The 22,495-nt window shown below is 29.0% G+C and overlaps 4 protein-coding genes across 4 annotated transcripts; 3 read left to right on the forward strand and 1 right to left on the reverse strand.

Annotated features, from left to right (window-relative positions):
* Window positions 1-374: 374 nt before the first annotated feature.
* Window positions 375-2,084, reverse strand: BX663DRAFT_508305 (uncharacterized protein). Its single transcript, XM_051527466.1, has 6 exons — window positions 1,877-2,084; window positions 1,794-1,815; window positions 1,639-1,734; window positions 758-1,575; window positions 492-677; window positions 375-435 (listed from the first exon to the last, which is right to left on the reverse strand). Exons 1-6 carry the CDS (start codon window positions 1,964-1,966, stop codon window positions 397-399), a joined length of 1,251 nt encoding a protein of 416 aa, XP_051383332.1. The 5' UTR covers window positions 1,967-2,084; the 3' UTR covers window positions 375-396.
* Window positions 2,085-4,931: 2,847 nt separating this feature from the next.
* On the forward strand, window positions 4,932-5,591 carry BX663DRAFT_508308 (uncharacterized protein). Its single transcript, XM_051527467.1, has 2 exons — window positions 4,932-5,440; window positions 5,524-5,591. Exons 1-2 carry the CDS (start codon window positions 5,199-5,201, stop codon window positions 5,573-5,575), a joined length of 294 nt encoding a protein of 97 aa, XP_051383333.1. The 5' UTR covers window positions 4,932-5,198; the 3' UTR covers window positions 5,576-5,591.
* A 333-nt stretch (window positions 5,592-5,924) lies between these two features.
* BX663DRAFT_508311 (uncharacterized protein) lies at window positions 5,925-10,949 on the forward strand. Its single transcript, XM_051527468.1, has 12 exons — window positions 5,925-6,203; window positions 6,265-6,827; window positions 6,916-7,014; window positions 7,095-7,300; window positions 7,359-7,770; window positions 7,834-7,949; window positions 8,064-8,766; window positions 8,905-9,333; window positions 9,397-9,807; window positions 9,893-10,269; window positions 10,357-10,572; window positions 10,629-10,949. The coding sequence occupies exons 1-12, from the start codon at window positions 6,092-6,094 to the stop codon at window positions 10,855-10,857; spliced, it is 3,873 nt and encodes a 1,290-aa protein (XP_051383334.1). The 5' UTR covers window positions 5,925-6,091; the 3' UTR covers window positions 10,858-10,949.
* Window positions 10,950-14,875: 3,926 nt separating this feature from the next.
* On the forward strand, window positions 14,876-18,586 carry BX663DRAFT_508315 (uncharacterized protein). The gene is made up of 8 exons (XM_051527469.1): window positions 14,876-15,967; window positions 16,065-16,163; window positions 16,255-16,371; window positions 16,464-16,574; window positions 16,660-17,578; window positions 17,720-17,857; window positions 17,920-18,315; window positions 18,419-18,586. Exons 1-8 carry the CDS (start codon window positions 14,915-14,917, stop codon window positions 18,472-18,474), a joined length of 2,889 nt encoding a protein of 962 aa, XP_051383335.1. The 5' UTR covers window positions 14,876-14,914; the 3' UTR covers window positions 18,475-18,586.
* Window positions 18,587-22,495: the final 3,909 nt, after the last annotated feature.

Here is a 22,495-nt window from a genome sequence, read left to right on the forward strand (position 1 = left end):
GCAGATCATCATCCTGTTGATAAGAGGAATAATTGAGTTGCTCGCAAAAATATAAACTGGAATTGGATAATCATGTACAAATGAGTCAGGTTAAATAGTCAATCTTAAAATGGATTCATTGAGAACATGAACAGCTTTTAGATATAAAATACTTCTTTAACTCTCTCTCTCTCTCTCTCTCTCTTTTAATAAACCTATTCATTTTTTATTTTAAGAACTGAATCAAGCTAACTATTTCAAACTCTGTAGATTTAAAAACTTGTTCAAATAAATATATCTTTAATAATGTATTATAATTTTGCTCTAAATCCCTCGAATTGTATATATGTAAATAGGACAATATAAATATAAATGTGCGTAAACTTGGTTATCAAAAAAAAAAAAAAAAAAAAACTACTATGATCGACCTGTATTAGCACCTAATATTGGTAAGAACTGCTCAAATAATAATAAGTAAAATGACTCCTTTTCTTCTTTTTATAGTGACTTACATTTCCAACTACAACACAAGGTAAATCAAAAATATCTCTTTTCAAAGTAAAGCAAAAACTACAAGGCACAGGACGAAAAGATGGACTCATCAAGATAACTGACATGTATAAAGCTGATTCAGTATTATCAAAGGCATGCTGAGAAAACTTTTCCCAATATTCAATAGCAGATCCATTATCCATTAACTACGAATATAAAACCCATATACACATATGTGTATACATATTACATTACATTTTACTTGTATTAGAAGAATTAAACATACCTCATAAATATATGTCTTTTTCCCTAATAATGTCTCTTTACTCCACTGAGTTAATAATAAAAACTCTTTTCCAACTAAAACAATTTCACCTGTTCTTCTCCAAACAACTGTGGGTGTCCCAGAAAAACTAATAAGTTTCTCAAATTCTAATAGCGTTCTTTGGACACATTTTTCCATATAAATTAAATCTTCTTCTGTTAAAGCAGCTACAAGAGACATGTAAGAGGGTCTAAAGAGGACTAGAGCTCGACTAATACGTAGTAGCTCATTTCGTCCCATACGACATCGAACGTATTCAATAAGGTGATGATAACTTTCTGCATAATTATAGGGACGTTGTACACGTGTATAGATCTCATAAGGTGTATTACCTATACCTTTTCTTCTTCGAATAATACGTTGACGGTCTCCAACTGTTGGAGTAGAATTATTATAGTCCATAGCAGAAGAAGGCTGAGGTGTTAATGATGAAATACTAGGGGACGTATTTGTAGAATTCACGTTGTTAAGAACAATTGTATTTGTATCTATAGGTGCTGGTTGAATAAGCCAATTAGGTGTTGTTATTGTTGTTGTGCTGTTAGAATTAGTTGTATTAGGTATATTTACTGGCTGATAAGGGTTATTAGTATTATTGCTAGTGTCTAGGATGGGTATCATACTGGATAGCATACCATATTCTAAGCTTGTTGTATTTGATCCAAACCCAGTAGTATGATTTCCTTCAATAAAATTCATTATAGGCTGTTGTTGTTGTTGTTGTTGTGGAAGAGGTGGGGTAGGTGCCATAACAGATATTTGCTGTTGTTGTAAGCGTTCTTAAATACAAATAAATAAAAATTTTGAGTTTTTTATTATTATTGTTTATATTAAACAAGTACCATTATCATCCTCTTGAAGATATTTAGCTTTTTTCCTCACACCATCAGCGCAAGTATCCTCTAAACCACGTTTAATACATCTTTGACATGGCCGTGCTATTATAAAAAAAAACATGAGTCAAAATGTTGTACAAAGATTGATTTAATAAACTTACAATCATCACATGTCAAATGAGCCTTATGTATTTCAAAAGAAATCAATATAAAATACCGTCTTTTTTTTTTAAGAAAAAAATACCTTTTGACAATGTGAACAAGCTCTAGATGCTTTCTTTCTACGTCGTTTTACAGTTGAATCGTTCAATGCTGAACCTGCTTGCTGGGGCATTATTTAATGTCAAAAATAAACTTGAAAAGGCGTTGTGTGTTTAATCTTTATTGAAATGAATTTGAATACAATTTGGTCATTTGGAATAAAATGACCCAAATATAATAAAAAAAAAGAAACAAAGAAAAGAAATACAATAATATATATATTTTTTTCTTTAACGAGTTATTGAGTATAGAAAAAAAAAATTTTTTTTAGAATGCCCTGTAAGAAAAACTTGTTAGGCATTAAATAATTGTTGCTTTTACAAGTTGTTTTTTTAATATCGAATATCCACCATTGTTAATTTATTTTCTAGCATTCTTTCTTATTACTTCTTCTTTATCCTTTTCTTTTTCTTTTCTAGTAATCAAAGTATTCAAGCCATTAACTGAGAGATGTTTATACAAAAGTTTCTTACTTGACTCGTTGATTGAATTATCAGCCTTATTTAAAATATATACATGTATAAATAGATATACATTTTTTTTTTATATGGACTACCTACTTGCAGATAACAAAGCTGTTTCACCAACATAAAGACTATACTTGACTTGAGTTTATATACACTTACCTATAGTATATCATTGAAAGCATAAGAGCCCTATTCAACTCTTATTAGGTAAACAATAGAATTTTCTTCCCTTATAACTGATTCTTAAAAAAATATACATATTTATTTTTATACATATTAATTTCAGTAACAACTTGATAAAACTCGTCTTAAAATATTACAATGTCTGCAAACTTATCTTGTTGAACATTATTCTACCCGTAATTCATCTCTTGTTATGACTAGTGCTTTGGTCTGTACACACTTTTAGGGATAACGCCCTCTATTTTTTTTTTTTTTTTTTTTTTTGTTTTTAACTGAACTATAGTTTTCACTATTTCATTTAGTATATATTTATCATGAATTAATGGTAACGCCATATACAGCAACACTTGGTTACTATCTTAATTTTATTTTACAATTATCCTTTATTGATTAAGAATCTTCCTACATCCAAGTCCCAATCAAGGTTTGCATATTTCTCGACAAGCTGAATACTATGCTATGTAAGCTTGACATAAACAGTGCGTACTCTCTCTATCTATATTAATTAACAAGGAATGTAGCTGTTCACCTTACTCAAAAGGATTACCATATATATATATTTATATTTATATATTTATATTTAGAGAGAGAGAGAGTGTGTGTGTGTATGTGTGAGCAATATGCTTACAAAGCGCTGCTGTAACTAATGAAATAAAGAAGCCAATTAGCTGGTTAAAGCTAAAAGGTATTATCTAGAACTTGGTACTTCTAAAGAAACATCAAAGAAAGATAAAGATATTATCTATGTGTAACTTTATTTATACAGTAAATACTACATTCATTACTCAAGTAGTCATCTAAAAACTGAGGAAGAAGGTTTTCATGTTTATCTAAAATATGGCCAACTGTTATGAATTGATAGTGTAGACCAAGACACAATGATGGTTGCTAAAGATGGATTCATCATTTACGTTTTTTTTTTTTTTTTTTTTTTTTTTTTTTTTTTTTTTATTTCGTTCAAGTTTTCGGTCTACAAATCCTGACACCACTTTTTATAAACTATGCCGCTATTACACACTCTAAATAATTTGACCTATCTTGATACGAAGAATCATAAATAACAAATTCAATAGGCCGAAATAGTGAATATCATAGAGTAAAAAAAAAAAAAAAAAAAAAAAAAAAATAAAGCTTGAAATCAATGATATCACCAATGCATTTAAAACCATTTTAACTGATAGAACTCAATCACTTATCAAATATACGGTTCACTTTAACTCCACATGCTGTTCACCTTCTGTAGATGAAAAACGATTAGACAAATTATTTTCTCCTTTTTAATTTACTTTCTGTCTCTATCATTATCACGTTTTAAAGGATATATAAACCTTTTTTTTTTTCTTGCTTAAATCTCGAACTCATACCTAAGCAACAGCATGAAATTATGTCAAAGAAATAAAATCACAACAATTCTGTAATCCAGAAAAGCCTTTATTATTTTATTTTGTAATTTTTTTTAAAAAAAATACTTTAAACAGATAAAAAAGGAGAAAATGACTACAACAAAATTAATGTCACTTATTGATGAATTAGAAGCACTTGACATGCAGTTAAAAAAAAAAAAAAAAAAAAAAAAAAAAAAAAAAAAAGCTAATTTAATGTCCAATCAATGCAAACAGTTAAAAATAGAAGATAATTACGATTAAATAAATTTTTTATTACATATTTATTTATTTATTTATTTTTATCTTTATGAGCACATAGTGTATCTAAATGATTACTACTGAATTGCCAAGATCAGTTCAATAAAATAATACAAAGAACTCTTTGTAAGCGAGGCACAAGATTAAAAAAAAAAGAGAAAGAGAAAGAGAGAGAGAGAGAGAGTGGAGAAATAGAAGAGAATTACTTTAATTTCCGACAATTTTTAATTAAATACTAAATTTGAGACCAATAAAATATTCAAAGTTAGACTGCACAATACAGTAAATTGGACAAAATAAGGATTCAATTTAGGAAAAAATGAGGGCTAAATCTAAACAAAGTACAGGTGTATTTTCATATAGATTTTCCCTTTTTTTTTTATTATCTGTAAACATCTTTAAGGTTATTCACTGGAGTAAAGACCAATCACATTCATTATAGCGATTTGTTGTTGTGGCTAGTGTTGCTGATCTCCTGAAAAGATAGCAAGTCGATCCTCTCCTAGTCAAATGTAGTACTCTGATATAAACGAACATATTCTTTACTGCCAAGATGTCTTTATTCCAGGAAAAAAAATATATATTTATTGACACTGTTACAAATTAAATATGTGATGGATAGCGGTCCCATCTTGATCAACATAGTTCCTTAAGTCTTTTTGCTTAACAAACATTGCACAAGTATGAAGTATACTGACAAAAATGTTCTTCAAATGTTGCTATTGTTTTTTTTTAGAGATAGAGTATTTGTTTTAATGTCTTTAATTCCAAGTTGTTGTTTAAGTCTATCTTTTTTTTTTCTTCCTTTTCGCCCTGAACCGTCAGGCTTGCTATAGTATCCAACGGTTGACAGTCTTTTCATTTGATTATTATCATGATACGAAACAAACGCATCGATTCTTCTGAGATCTATTGTACAAGGCCTAAAAAGATAAAAAAAAAAGAGTAGGGAAAGAGAGAGAGAAAAGAGATTTACTATAAAGGGATGATAGATTAAAGGACAAAGAGATAAATGAACAAATTATTCTTTAAACTGAGGATTTGTGTCCTAATTAAGATAATGCTTTTGCAGTTTGTTATTATTGCAACAATATACAACTGTAACTATTTTATCATTATTGTTATGTATATCTGCTTGTTACTACTATTACCCTTTAAATTGGTATATGACCTGTTAAAGTTAAGTAACTACATAGTATATGTATTAAAGTTGCATCTTACATTAATAGTGATACAGGTTATTACTCTTAAATACTATAATGATATTATTATGTAATTTGATTTTAAATGTGCATTTTTATATTATTTTTATTTAAATATCAGACATCATACTCTACCACACAAAGGAGTGAAATGGGTTGTTCTCTGATTCAGATATCATGCCTTTAAAGGAGTAAATACACTGTTATATGATTCAGATTATAAAATAATTATCAAAAAAAAAAAAATGCATCTATACTTTGTTTAGATTTAGCCCTCATTTTTTCCTAAATTGAATCCTTATTTTGTCCAATTTACTGTATTGTGCAGTCTAACTTTGAATATTTTATTGGTCTCAAATTTAGTATTATTTTTATGAATAGATTAGGTTGAAACCAATGTTATTTGAATGACAGTTATTTGAAATAAATACATTTTATAAATGAACCTTTTTTCTTTTTTAAAAAAAAAAAAAAGGGGGTCAAGTTTTTTTTTTTTTTTTTTTTTTTTTTTTTTTTTTTTTTTTTTTTTTTTTTTTTTTTTTTTTCCTTTCATTAGTGATATTTTATTAAATTTAAATCTATTTATTTTTTATTTATTTTTTTAACGACACATTTGATCTAAATTTAAGCACTCTTCCTCCTTTTTTGACTTTTATTTTTTATTTATTTTATTTTTTTTTTATTAAAAAAAATAAAAAAAATTATGAATTCAGAACAAGAAAATGGATCTTCTTCCATGGACTTTCCTAATTATCAACAACAACAAGGGATGAGAAATAATATACAATTAAAAACAATGGATTCTTTTGATACAGGTAATATATAATGATATATGTATATATTTATATATATTCTTAATAATTTCTATTCATCTAGTTTGTTCTTCGGATGATGGCCGGACCATGCCAGAAGATTTTGAAGAAGAAGGCATTGGATTATTAAATAAAAATAGACAAAAACAAAGTAAATTTGTACCTGACTTTATAACGACAATAGCAAGCGAATCAACCGAGATGTTACAAGAACAACAACAACAACAACAACAACAACAACAACAACAACAGCAGCAGCAGCAGCAGCAGCGACAGCAGCAGCCACGACAGAATATTATTAGTCAACAAGATAGTATATATCAACATAAAAATGAAAATAATAGTAAACACTATTTACATCGTTCTCACTTGAAGGAAAAAAGAATAAAAAAACCAAGGCGTTTTATTAGATTGTTATCAGATTTTATTCATAGAAGAAGAGGTATATCAGATGGATCACCTCGTATTATTTATGTGAATAATAAGGAAATGAATTATCAACAAAAGTTTTTGTCAAATTCTGTTTCAACTGCCAAGTATAACATTTTTACTTTTTTACCAAAGTTTTTGTATGAAGAGTTTAGTAAATCAGCCAATATCTTTTTCTTATTTATTTCATGTATTCAGGTAATATGAAGAGATAAGAATATTAGGGTCTAATGTGGATTATGTATATTGAATAGAACTTTTTTTTTTTATATATTTCATTTCATAGCAAATTCCAAATATTTCGCCTACTTCAAGATACACGACACTTTTGCCATTAGTTATTGTCTTGTTAATCACGGCCATAAAAGAAATCATAGAAGATTTTGTAATGATTGTTATAGTAGTACACTTGTGTACACTTTTGTTTTTTTTTTCTTGAATTTACTAATCATGATCACTTCATAGGGTGTACATAAATCGGATCGAGAACTGAATTCAAGAAAATGTAAAATATTAGAAGGTACACGGTTTATTGAAAAACGTTGGAGAGATTTAAAAGTCGGTGATATTTGTCGTATCGATAATTCACAATTCTTTCCTGCCGATTTATTATTACTCAGTAGTTCTGAACCAGAAGGTCTTTGTTATATCGAAACAAGTAATTTGGATGGGTAACATAGACAATGACCATAAAATTTGAAAACAGAGAAACTCATTTTTTTTTTATAGTGAAGTAAATCTTAAAATTAAACAAGCATTACCAGAAACAGCTGTACATATTTCACCAGTACAGATTGCATCTATGTCAGGGATAATTAAATCGGAACAACCAAATAATCGACTTTATAACTATGATGGTACCTTGTCTATTCCTAATCATGAGTTAGGTGGTGGTAAAAATACAGATTATCCTTTAGATCCTAGTATGATATTACTTCGAGGAGCTCAACTAAGGAATACAGACTGGATCTATGGTTTAGTTATCTTTACAGGTCATGAAACAAAATTGATGCTAAATTCAAGTAAAAAACCAACAAAGGCATCAAATGTGACTCGTAAAACAAACAGAAATATTCTATATCTGTTTTGCATTTTAGTAGCGATGAGTATTTTATGTTCTGTTGGAAATTTTGCCATTTCAGTAAGTATTATAGATCGCTAACTGTTATATATATATATATATAATTGACATATAATACTATAGAAAAGAGAAGAAAATACACGAAGTTATCTCATGATTCCGTCTTCTTCACTTGGTACAGAATTTGGTCTTAATATTTTGACTTTTATGATTTTGTTTAATAGTTTTATTCCAATCAGGTAATTATATACATATAATATATATAGATATATAGTCATATACAGATATATATTAATCTGCATACACTATTTTTTTTTAAAAAAAATATTTATATATATACATGTATATAACAGTTTAATGGTCACAATGGAAATTGTAAAGTATATTCAAGCTATCATGATCGATAGTGATCTCGATATTTATTATGAAAAGACGGATACACCTGCAGTAGCTCGTAGTAGTAGTTTAATCGAGGAATTAGGACAAATTGAGTACGTTTTTTCCGATAAGACGGGTACTTTAACTTGTAATGAAATGGAATTTCGTCAATGTTCTATAAGTGGATTATCTTATTCGGCAAGGCCTGACCCAGATAAATGCCCTCTATCTAATAAAGATCCTCATGGACAGTACTCTTTTCAACAACTCGAACAACATCTTGAAACATCTGAGGATCAATACATGATTAACGAATTTTTGACAGCATTGATGACATGTCATACTGTAATTCCGGAAACAAATGAAGAAACGGGTCAAATTGTCTATCAAGCTTCATCACCTGATGAGGGGGCTCTCGTAAAGGGGGCAAGTGAGGTCTTTCAATATAAGTTTATTGCTCGTAAGCCCCATTCTATTATATGTTTGCGTAAGGGAGTTCAAGAAGAATTCCATATCTTAAATGTATGTGAATTTAATTCAACAAGAAAACGTATGTCAGTTATTTTACGTGGACCTGATGGTAAAATTAAATTATATTGTAAAGGTGCAGATACAGTCATTTTGGAACGACTCTCGAATGATAATCCATTTATCACACCAACGCTTGAACATTTAGAGGTATTATTTCAAACACATATTACATATTTATCTACCTATCTATCTATCTATCTATATATATATATATTTAATAGTTTTTTATACCTCTCCCTTCTCTCTCTCTCTTTCCCCTCACACTCCCCTATCATCATCATTTAGAATTTCGCTTGTGAAGGTCTTCGTACATTATGCTTTGCCATGCGTGTTATTCCAGAGGAAGAATATATCAAATGGAATACGATTTATGAAAAAGCATCTACAACACTTGTCAATCGTGCACAAGAATTAGATGATGCAGCTGAATTAATTGAAAAAGAAATGTTTTTAATAGGTGCAACGGCTATTGAGGATAAACTTCAAGATGGAGTACCTGAAACAATTCATACTTTACATGAGGCCAACATTAAAATATGGGTATTGACAGGAGATCGACAGGAAACAGCCATTAATATTGGCTATAGTTGTAAATTATTGACAGATGAAATGGAACTTATTGTTTGTGATGAAGAAAACCACATGCTGACGAAGGCATTCCTTGAAGAAAAGTTAGCCCATGTTATGGCCATGTCTCAACATATGCAGCAAGATGTAAGTTTCAAACTAGATGAATTTTTTCTTTGGAATATTGGATTTATTTATTTTATTCTGTAGCCATTTGCTCTTATCATTGAAGGAAAAGCGCTTACTTATGCTTTAGAAAAGGATCTTGAAAGGACATTCTATGAACTGGCAACGCGATGTAAAGCAGTTATCTGTTGTCGTGTATCACCATTACAAAAGGCCTTAGTAGTTAAGGTTGTCAAGAAATTCTCTAAATCTATTTTATTAGCCATTGGAGATGGTGCCAATGATGTATCCATGATTCAAGCAGCACATGTAGGTGTAGGTATTAGTGGCGTAGAAGGCCTTCAAGCAGCTCGCAGTGCCGATTTTGCTATATCACAATTTAGATTCCTTAAGAAATTATTACTTGTGCATGGTGCTTGGGCTTATCAACGTCTTAGTAAAATGATTTTCTTTTATTTTTACAAGAATGTAGCTATGTATTTAACACAATTTTGGGTAACGAAGCATAACCAAAAAAAAAAAAAAAAAAAAAGAGAGAGAGAGAGAGAGAGAGAGAGACAGCTAAATATAATTTATATAGTATGCTATTTTTAATGGCTTTTCAGGGCAAACATTATATGAATCATGGACTATGTCTTGCTTTAACGTCTTTTTCACGTTTTTACCACCTATGGCCATTGGTATCTTTGATCAATTTGCATCAGCACGTTTACTAGATAAATACCCACAAATGTATATCCTTGGACAAAGAAATGAGTTCTTTAATCAAAAACGATTTTGGGGATGGATCATAAATGCAGTCTACCATTCAGCTGCACTCTTTTTCTTGGGTGTAGCTGCATTTGTAGATGATTCAGTATTTGCTAATGGACTATCTGGAGGCCAATGGTGGGTAGGGACAACCATCTTTACTGCTACCTTGGCCACTATTTTATGGAAAGCGGCATTAATTACAGAGTAAACTTTCATTTTATTTTATTTTATTTTTTTTTTTTTTTTTGATACAAGTTGAATTAACAAACGAAACTCTTTTTTTTTTATTAGTATTTGGACAAAATATACCTTTATTGCTATACCTGGATCTATTGTTATTTGGTTTATCTTTTTACCCTTTGTAGCTTATGTAGGACCTTTACTTCCATGGGAAATCTTTTTAGAATATAATGGTATTGTTCCTCAATTATTTGGGAATATTAATTTTTGGTTATTCATTATCGTTGTACCTTTGGGTTGTATTTTACGTGATTATATATGGAAATAGTAAGTGATATACATATATACAGATATATACATATACTCATATAATTTTTTTTTAGTATCAAACGTATGTATCGACCACAGAGCTATCATTATATCCAAGAAATTCAAAAATACAATTTCCCTGATTACCGACCACGTATGGAACGATTTCGTCGTGCAGTTAATAAAGTACGAAAAATTCAAAGACTTAAACAATCAAGAGGGTACGCTTTTGCACAGAATGAAAATGATCAATCAAGAATTATTCGAATGTATGATACAACACAGCAAAAGCCATCTGGATAATAATAACGTACGCAAAGTCTTTCTTATTCTATGTATAATAAAAACTAATGAGAAGGGAGAGTGAGTGAAAAAAAAAAGAAAAGAAAAGAAAAGAAAAAAAAAACATATCATATATATTATATGAGGTATGTCTTGTATAAAATAATAAAATTAGAATGTACCTGTATAAATATATACATATATATATATCTATTGCTTAAATATGCCCTTATCCTTTTTGGATGATACTAAAGGAGACAAGTTAGTTCAGATATTAAATTATGAAGACTCGTTTTATCATCTCTAAATGACTGTTATTCTATCGCTTTATTAGCTGTTTAATTGACAGTCGTTGATATTTAAAACTCATTATTCAATCTGGTTTAAATTTATTCTCAATAAGCTGAATAGAAGACATACGTGAGGCTTGCATATTCTTTGCTGAATATCTCTTAGAAGAAAGCTACAGAAATTGTAGGTATCTCTAGAAATACAGCCTACGAGTTATATAAAGATATATGAATAGGCAACATGGAATTAAAAGCCATATATACCTTCATAAAATTCATTGATAGAAAGACGGAAGAGAATTTACGTTATAAATTTCTAAATAATATGTCCATCTGAAATAATAATAATAAAAATCATAATACAGCGACTTGTCATATTGTGAGATTGATTATGACATTTGTAAATTTGTTACTGCATATCTAATATTTTTTTTTTTTTATTAGAAGCATGACGTTTTTTTTTTTTTTCTTGCGCCAAAAGATGATGATACATTATAAAGAAAAGCTGTACAAAGCAAGATATACCTCGGCAGGAATTAAAAAATAATATTGAATGGTGTCATTGTATTTTTTTTTATGCATGTTTATTAATAGAAAACAATAATTATTCACAATGAAGAATTCTACAGTCTTATTCCTCTTATTATTCACTCTTAAGGAATACTTGTTTAGATATGTTAGTATATTATACCATGTTGAAAAAAATAAATAAATAAATTCCATACAATTTTTTTTTTGTTTAAAAATCCGCCAAATGACACTACAGTTACAATATTGTTTATTCATACTGTTTATTCAATATAAGTCTCTTACTTTAAGATTTATAAAGAAATGAATTACGAAATAATATGTAATTTTTTTTTAAACATCAATCCTGTAACAGTATTATATTAAGTATGCATATTTCAAAGTATTATGCATGTTTAATGAGTTTATTTTTCCCGAGGCCTAAATTGTTATATGATATAGAAACGAATAGCTTTTACGTTATTAATGAAACATATTCGTATTATCATATATATTATTATTAATGACACAAACCCTATTTTTGCCACTAACAAACAAACTAAACTAAGAAGAAAAAAAAAAGGGGGTGGGGGTGGAATTCAATACGATTACATAAGGTTAATTTATTTATAAAAGCACATAAACGTATACACTTTTTTGGCCGAATGAACACAACAAATTAGTTCTTGGGTGAAACATAGAGGCTTCCTTGCTTTTCCAAGACATAATAGTTTTACAAATGTTTGATATAACATAATAGAGAATATAATTTGCCCTTTTATTTTTATCAGAGGAGATTAACTCATTTATAAAGTATGTACAGTTATATTAAGTAAAATTTATTATGTTTGAAGAATGTTATATAAATATATAAACTGATTTTGAAACAAAATAATTATAGCACCAATGTAACAGTTAAACAAACCTGGTCAAGAAAAATAGAGTATTGGAATATGTACTTTACAAAAAAAAAAAAAAAAAAAAATAATACTTCTTAAGCGAAAGAAAACAAAAAAAAAAAAAAAAAAAAAAAAAAAAGTTAGTTGGTCTAATATGAATAGACTTCTTGAGTTATAGGATCAAATCGTTTACATCGGACAGTAATATTTTCTTTATTGAAATATTATGTCAGCATTTTTTCTTTTTTTTTAGAATTCTTTTTCCTCAAACATAATTTCATATGCTTATTTATTCTTATCAAAGTTTAAGTTAGTATTAATCAATAAGATTCTATCTATCATTTGCAAACAGTGTAAATAACACAAATGTACAAACATATATTTATATATATATATATATATATATATATATGTGTGTGTGTGTGTGTGTATGTATGCATGTATGCATGTATATATGTATGTATGTGTTATATTTGACATATCATTAGAGTCATCTGTCTGCCCTTAGCTAGTTGCTATTCAACCCTACGTTAAGCTCGACTCAGAATAGCTTCTCATATAGTTGGGTAGATCCGATGCCAAGCTTTATAATAAATAGAAATCTGTAATGTTCTTTAAATATAATATTATTTTATTTCTCTCATACTAATCTATAACTCTATTCACTGTTTATATAATATAACTTAATAAACATCTTCTACCACTGTGTCAAAGTACCATCATTTTGATTGTTTGTTTCAACAGTGTTCATATCAATTGCGACTTTGTACAACTGACTAGAGCCACCTCAAAAATTAACGTTATCTCTATTCTTTATTCTACTGATATATGCATATATATTAACACTACACCCTTTGCTGGAGTTTAATTATAATCTAATCATGCTATTGTTCTTATTGTTCTTCTTCTTTCTTTCTTTTTTTTCTTTTTTTTTTTTTTTTTTTTTTAAAAAAAAAGTGGATGTACATTAATTATATGAAGAGTAAGCCTATTATGTCGATCATAGACTAAATAGTTTACGTTTTTACGCCATAAAATTGGAAATTATATGGTGATATTATCAGATCTTCAAGTATCATTTTGCAATTTATTTTACTCTGCGCTATATTTATAGATGGGCTTGCAGGTTTTCAAAACAAATATATATTAAAAAAAAATTTTTTTTCTATGATAATTCTTATTTATAAAGCAAAAGTATATTTTATCTAATAGACTTACTAATCATATATCTAACTTTAAAAAAAAAATTAATATATCTTTTGTTCTGTATATCTTAATACTTATCGTTACTACCCTATCTCAACATATCATGGGTCGATCTCAATAATATCAACTACTTCAACTGCTTTCGTTGGCAGTACTATTGCTATTTTCAAGAAGGAGTAGTTATTGATCAAAAGGCATTTTATACAACTTTCTAAGGATCCTTTATTTTAAAAATAATTTTGATACATAGTACACATTTGCAATCTCGAAAGTTTCCTTATCTATTTTTAACATGAATTTTGTCCTTTCATTACTGGAATACAATAGATATAGTAGGAAACGACAACTGTGTTCGTATTATTTACTTTCTATCCCTAACCAAAGAAAGTAACCCATTCACTGTCTGTATTGATAGAATTTTATCTTTTCTATCCAATACGTTACACCTTTTTTCTATACTCTCTTAACAGTGCCCATGATTGTTTTAAGGGTTATTAGTTATCTGTATATTATTCATTACTTAATGATAAAACCCTGTTCATAATTTACTACCCACCCAGTTAGTCAACTTATCACTTAAGCTATGTAGTTTTTTTTTTTTTTTATTATTGCTATTCTTCTAAATAGGCTTTTCTGGTCTTCTGATGAAGATAATACAATAACTTAGTTTAGACTTCAATTCTCAACAATTCTTCGTTTAATTAATTTAATCTATTAAATCTGTAGAAATTCTCAACATTCAAACACAGCACAAGAAAAAAAAAATATACATGTTAATGTCAGTAACTTTTGTCATACTTTCTATAAAAATAAAATAAAAAATAAGCATATTTTTGTTAGAGTCATGCAAAAGGTAGTAAGAAATATCACAAGCTTTTACGTAATAAGTGTCAAGTAGAGTTTTTTTTTTTTTTTAAGTTTATTATAGTTTTCTTTTTCTTTTTTAAGGTTTAGTATAATTTTCTTTTTTTTTTTTAGTAAATTGCATGATAAAAAAAAAAGAAAAACCCCTTCCTTTATTATGTTCTACTTCCTCTCCACTCAAAAATAAGGATCAGCAAAATATGTTAAGTTTCGGAGTTATTATATTTTTAAAACGTAGTTACATAAAAAAAAAAAAAGAACTTTACATCATTTTTCTTTTAATCTCATATATCAAGCTAATATTCGTTGCAAATGACGACGAATTATACCTCCAATAACAGTACAACTACTGATGAATATAAACAGCAAAATGATCAGTACTGGAAAATTATTGAACAGCAACGAATGATTATAAAGACATTACAAGGATCACTTGCTCAATTAACAAATGAAAATGAAATGTTGACAAAAAGAAATAAAGAACTAAAAAACCTTATTCCAGCTTCTACAAGTTTTAATTGTACCACAAATGTAGTACATCCACTAACTGAAATTTCGCAAGCATCAGAGACACCTGCACTTCCTCCAAGATCACCTTACCGTAATAGCCACTATCCTGTAAATGACTCACAGAAGCGTCCCCCAGTATTGAAACTTGTCATGTCTAATCACTATCGTATATCAAATTCGAATAAAGATGCATCAGAAAATACAACATCTCCCGGAGTATATCCTCATCAGACCTCATCTATTCCATCCTCTCCTAATAGCCAAGCTTCCTCTGGTGGTAGTTGTGTATTAAATAGTGACAAAGCGGGTCTTGAAATCGATCCAAGCACAAATCGAAACGTGAGACGTTCTTCGTTACCACCTAATGAATATTTAAATAGCCTTAATAATAACAATAATACTAATAATAATACTACTACTATTAATAATAATAATAATAATGCTGATATTAATAACAATAACAATAATAATAATAATACTTCAACTACTCTACCACAACATGATTTGGCTGGTACTTTATCATGTCCTCATACATTATCTAAAATAACTACTCGAAAAGACTCATTGCCAAAGAATTTTGATGCGTCTCTTTTAAAGAATTCAACTGAACCTTCAACGTCTATTCATTCTGGTTTTCAGCATCAAGAAACCAATGAAAAACTGATGGTAGATAACTCAAACATTCTAACAAATCTATCCAACGTTTATATTAAGATCATCAGTTCCAATGTTGATACTGACAAGAAAGGATTGGAGGCCTTTAGTTTTTTAATTGGCATATTACAAAAGGATGATGGAACTGAGATTTGGAAAATTGAAAAAACACTTGCTGATTTAGTTCGTTTAGATAAAAATGTAAGTTTTTTTTTTTTTTTTTTTTTTTTTTTTTTTTTTTTTTTTTTTTTTCTTCAAGAGATAAAAGGTCATGCTAAACGATTCATATCTTTATTAGCTTAAAGAACAAAATCCAAATACAGTTTCTAATCTAAAGAATCTACCGGACAAATCTTTATTTTTATCGCATGCTCCTGTAAAAGTTCAAGAAAGAAAGGTAATGCTTAAATATATCACAAGTCTACTTGTATAATCTTACTTCTCTTATCGATCATATCCTTACCTACTCATCTCTTCTTTTCTTTTAGAATATGGTCGATGCGTATTTACAACATGCTATTGCATTGAATTGTACTGACACACATCTTTTATGTGAATTCTTGAGCTCGGATAAAATTTATCATTTACCAATTACACTTGCAAATGTAATTTTCTCTTTTAGTCCTTGTGTATGGAAAGTTAGTATTATTAATCTTTTTTTTTTTTTTTTTTTTTTTTTTCGTATAATTCTATTTAGGATATTAGAATTAAAAGCGGTTATCTCACAAAGAAAGGAAAGAATTTTGGTGGTTGGAAATCAAGATATTTTGTCTTGGATAACACTGGTATATTGAAATACTACGACAGTGTAAGTTAAGATGATAAATATAAATTTAAATATATACATATATACTCGCATTATTAACACTTTTTAAGGAATTCTATATATTTAGAAAAATGGTGTATTTCTTGGTGCAATCAGTCTTCCTAATTCATATGTTATGTCCTATTATTCCCAACATGATTCTTCTAGTCATGATGTCAATAATAACTTTCGACATGCATTTGTGATCTTGGAGCCAAAGTCGAATGGCACAATTAGTAAACATACATTTTGCGCAGACTCAGATGATGACCGTGATACATGGATTGATGCCCTTCGTCACTATACAAAACAGTTGGATATGATTGAAGATACGCTAATGGATGATATTCACCATTTGGCTATCGAACCTTCTTTATCTACTGAAAGCTTTAAAAGCACTTCTACATCGAGTCATGTTCTTCGAAAGAGACCTAGCATAGATCATATACTAAACTATTTTCAGAATACCAATAGCAATAGTCGTCGTCAATCTTCTTCTAATACACCATTAACAAGCCCTAAAGCAATGATCTCCCCTGTCGATAGTATTCATGATATGACAGAAGAAAACATAACAACGACAGAGGACAATAAAAAAGTAAAGCATCGAATGAGTCGTAAAACATTTTGGCCTAAAAGAATGTTTGGTAGCACCAGCAGTACAACAAGCCATGAATCATTATCAGCCACTCCTACTTCACCTCAAGGTGGTGTTCCTAATGATACTTCTTCTTCTTCTTCTTCTTCTTCAGCTCCTCAGCAAAATTATTTGTATACACAATTTATGTCTGACTATGAGGAAACACGTGGTGAAAATCAAGTATTTGGTGTACCTCTAGAAAATGTTGTATCTATCTCTAAATCTCCTGAACTATGTGGTTTGCCTGCCATTGTCCACCGCTGTATTGAATATTTAGAGACGAATGGAGCATTAGTAGAAGAAGGCATTTATAGATTAAGTGGAAGTACTGCAACGGTGAAGGCTTTAAAGAAGAAATTTAATGAATGTAAATATTTCTACATATTACCCCACTCTTCTCCTTCTCCTCCTCTTCCTCTTCCTCTTCCTCTTCCTCTTTTTTTTTTTTTTTTTTTTTTTTTTTTTTTTTTTTTTTTTAAGAATTATAGTACTAATAGTTATATAATAGTTGGAGATGTTAAATTACTTGCAGATAAAGAAGAACATGATGTTCATACTATTACTGGATTGCTCAAAATGTGGTTACGTGAATTACCTGAAAATATTCTTACAGAGTCACTTCTCGGTGATTTCTTACAAATCGTTCGTACGTTTATATTGTATTTTTTTTTCTTTTGCTTCCCCTTCACTAATCTATTTTTTTTATAGGTCTTGAAAATAATCAACAGGATATTGTATATGAAATTGGGCGTTTAGTTTCACTGTTACCTATTGCCAATTATACTCTTTTAAAAGCGCTTTGTGCACATTTAATTCGTATTGTTGAGCATTCAGATAAGAACAAAATGACGCTTCGAAACATTAGTATTGTATTTTCTGCAACATTGGCTATCCCTTCTAGTGTCTTCAACATGCTTATTGAGAACTTTGATTATATTTTCTGGACAGGTCATTATGATAGAAATGAAAATATTACAGAGGATACTATCAAAATATATATGCAAGAAGTATCTGATGATCATTATTATATAAGAGAAAATGATATATATTTTAAAGTTAATACAACTAATGAAGTTGCAGAATTTAAAAAGCAAATGAATAATGGTAAAAAAAAAAAAAAAAAAAAGAGAGAAATACACACAACTCTCATTATTTTTTTATCCTATAATATTTACATATTCTTTTTTTTTTCATTATTATTATATAGCTTCATTAGAAACTACGTTTCCGTGTGATAATATCAACTCGATTTACATGAAGTAAATTAAAGACTAATTACTTTGCATCAAGTAAAACAAGATCCTAAAAAAAAAAAAGGAAAAAAGCCAGCAAATATACGATGATAATTCCTTTTTTTTTTCTTTTCTTTTTTTTTACTGTAATATGGTACCCTGCAGGCAGAGTACACATCTACCATAATATTATACGATGAATACTTTAATTATATGCATTATTACTTTTAATTATGCTTTATATGAATTTTAATGATAGCATATATTTATAACATGTTAATGAATTTAACAATTTACTGATAATTGTATTGCTTACTGGTGGTGTATTATAGACATTATAAAATATACATATTTTTTTTTTTTTTTTTTTTTTTTTTTTGTATTTATATAAAAAGAGGTAATTGAAAATGCACAAGACAATATCTTTCATTGCATAAATTAATAGTGATTGTCAAAAATCATAATTAAAAGTAAACAATAAAGCTGTATACTTTCCTAAAGTACGTGTAGATTTATAGCCTCTTATACTCAATATAATTTACACATCAGTACCTGATCCACTCCTATACATAGCAGCTTAAAATGACTTCAATAGCAGATATAAAGTAGGAAAAAAAAAAGTAAATACAAATAACATGAACTAGCTTATTCCTTTTGTATATATAAATAACAATATATATATTTGCAAGATATTATAATAAAAGTTGAAAAAAAAAAAACCCACTAGTTCAGAGAACTACATACCAGGAAATAGCAATTACCACCAAGTTATAAATGACTAACTATGACTGATCATTCATTTCATTGTTGCAAGCACGATCCAGATGTAAGGGCTAGCTGTACAAAAGTATCTCTAAGGATTAAGTAAATTGACTCGCAGTCAAGATACTTCATTGAATGATACAAGAACCTAAACATTCAGTAAAGTAAGTTACTAGTTATGCTTAAAAATAAAGAATAAACTGACCAAGGAATTAAATTTACATCAATATTCATAAATGTAATAACTATCGGAAATTTCAAATAATAATCATGTATGAATATATTTCTTTACTTTCCATATAGCTAACATTATACATGTATGAATATTTATATGTAAGTCTCATAATTTCATATTTTTATTTTTTATTTCATACAGTATAACATGTGAATATACTGTTCAAGGTTTGCATATATGTATTTTAGTTAAAAATAGATGTATGTATGTATATATGTGTGTGTGTGTTTTAATGAAATTACATCAATTATTATTAGTCAAACAAATATAATAGTTTTATTTTATTGAATAAAGTAATGATATCAGTCCAGGAAAAGAAATTAGAAACAAACTATTGTTAATATATTTTATTCATGATTTACAATGATCTATAGCCATCAGTATTGCATACATATACATTATATGTATTATTATAACAGAATACCTAAAAGTAATAAGATTCATTGAGAGAGAGAGAAAATCCCTATTTTTCTTTTTGAATTAGAGAGGAATGTATCATATTGCACAATAAATCTAATAATAGTCTAACGCAATCTCAAAGTAATATACACGTATATATAACTGCAGAACAAAAAGAATAAAGAAAAATCGATAAAAATATATTCTATATAATAATACACAATCATAGAGATACATCTTCTAAATTAATGTAAAACTTTATGGACATTAAGCAATGTATTTCGTTTTACAAGATATAACAAAAATGTTTATTAACTATGTGTTAATTTATATATATATATAAATACATGTTTGAGAAAATAGTATATGGATATACATATTGCAATACATAGATACATACATATATGTATATATCTATTTCTGCTATAATAGGAGACATATTTATGCAACCTTCCTTCTTATCATATTAATTCTCCTATGATCCATTTACTATCCGCATGTATATAAATATTATCTTATTGCTATAAAAAAATAGAAGAAACAATAGCACGACCATTGAATGACTCTAAAGAATAACAGAAGAGAAAGAATAGTAGCTATCATGGTTCAAAAAAAAAAAAAGTGGGACAATGAGATAAATAGAATTATTTTTGTCTAATAATTTTTAGCATAGCTTAAGTTTGATCTCCTGAATAAAGTATACTCATGTAAAATATGTCACAGCTTTTCCCATTTACATTCGCATTAAACGAAAAAAAAAATATGCAAATTAGTTTTTAGTATAATATGTACCGACCCTATTTTAATGATCCCTCTCTCCTCTCTTTTTCTTTCTTTCTTTCTATACTTATGATATCTCAATATAAAAGATATATATAATTTCTTCTTTTGCTATCTTGTATTTTATTTTAAATATACCGTATATACCGTATAATATATATTTTATCTATAAGTCAATACAATAATAACTAAGTATAATTACTAAATATGAAAGATTCCACAGACCTTAAGACACCAGGCTATATGTTATATTGTGTAGTCATTTCATGTATTGGCTCATTCAGTAATGGATGGGTTATTGGCTCTGTCAATATACCTGGAGAAGCTACGCATGCTTGTGAAAATGGTGATGGTTATATCTTTAATAATGCCTTCCCTGACTGTCTTCCCATGAGTACCACTCTTTGGGGTTTTGCAGTCTCTGTATTCTGCCTTGGTGGTCTTGTTGGCAGTTTCTTTGGTGGTAAGATTCAGACCAAATATGGTCGTAAGAAGACAATTATCTTTAATAACTTGGGCTGGATCATTGGCGGTATCCTGCAAGGTGTTGCTATTAACCCGATTATGTTTATTGTTGGCCGTATTTTCTGCGGACTCTCTTGTGGTCTAGGCTCATTGGCTACTCCTACTTATGTTGGAGAGATCTCTACGATTAAGGCACGCGGTACTATGGGTGCCTGTAACCAATTTGCAATCGTCATTGGTATCCTGCTTGCCTCCGTTATCGGCCTACCCTTAGCTAAAGTTCCTCTCTGGCGTATCAATTATGCTCTCGTCAGTATTCCTGCCATTGCCCAATTCTTCTTGATGTTCACTTGTCTTGAGACTCCTCGTTATCTTATTTCTATTAACCATATCGAAGAAGCTCGTGAGTCTCTTCAAAGACTTCGGCCCGAGTCCAGTATCGAGAATGAATTCTATAATATGATTGAAGGACAGCTAGGTATCACGGCCGCCAAAGCGATTTTTGGCTCTACCAATGATCACTTACATGAAAACGAGAATAATGATAAGGATAATGATAATAGCTTTGACAAAGGGGATCAAACAGATGATGGTACTGTGGCTCATCATTCTGATATTAATCGTGAGCCAATAAATATGATCCAAGTCTTTACTGATCCTCTTATACGTCGTATTGCTACTATCGTTATTACTCTTCATGTAATTCAACAACTCATTGGTATGAATGCTGTCATGTACTACTCTACCACGATCTTCAACATGTCCTTCTCTTCAGCAACGTCCCAGTATATGGCTATCTTGACTACCGGAGTTAATTTTATTTCTACCCTCTTTTCCTTAATCTTGATTGACCGAATGGGTCGCCGTCCTCTTTTATTGATCGCTGAGATGGGTGCTGGACTGTGTTCTATTTTATTAATTATTGGCTATCTTTATAACTCGGGTCCACTTTTGGTTTTCTCTGTCTTTGGCTATGTTACATCATTTGCAATTGGAATTGGTCCTATCCCCTGGATGATTACCTCAGAGATCACGCCTATTTATGCTTCCTCTGCTGTTGGTGCCATTGCTACCGCTGTTAACTGGGCCATGAGTTTCACCATTGGTCAATGTTTTCCTCTGGTATTTGAGGCTATCAAAGGTTACTCCTTTGCTATCTTCGCTGGTATTGCTATACTCGCTTTCATCTTTACTTACTTTAAAGTCCCTGAAACTAAGGCTTGCTCTCTTGAGAAGATTGTCAACAGCTTTGAGCGTAACTAAGTAACCACGCTTATATATATATATATATAACAAAATAAAGTCTATATATTGTATATATATATATATATATATACAAATATAAACATACCTTTTCCTTTTATAAGCATTTTATAAACTGCAATATTATTCATGATAACAGTTAAGGGAA

Source organism: Cokeromyces recurvatus (genome assembly GCF_025118155.1).
Source record: "Cokeromyces recurvatus strain NRRL 2243 chromosome Unknown BX663scaffold_11, whole genome shotgun sequence".
Classification (NCBI taxonomy): domain Eukaryota; kingdom Fungi; phylum Mucoromycota; class Mucoromycetes; order Mucorales; family Mucoraceae; genus Cokeromyces; species Cokeromyces recurvatus.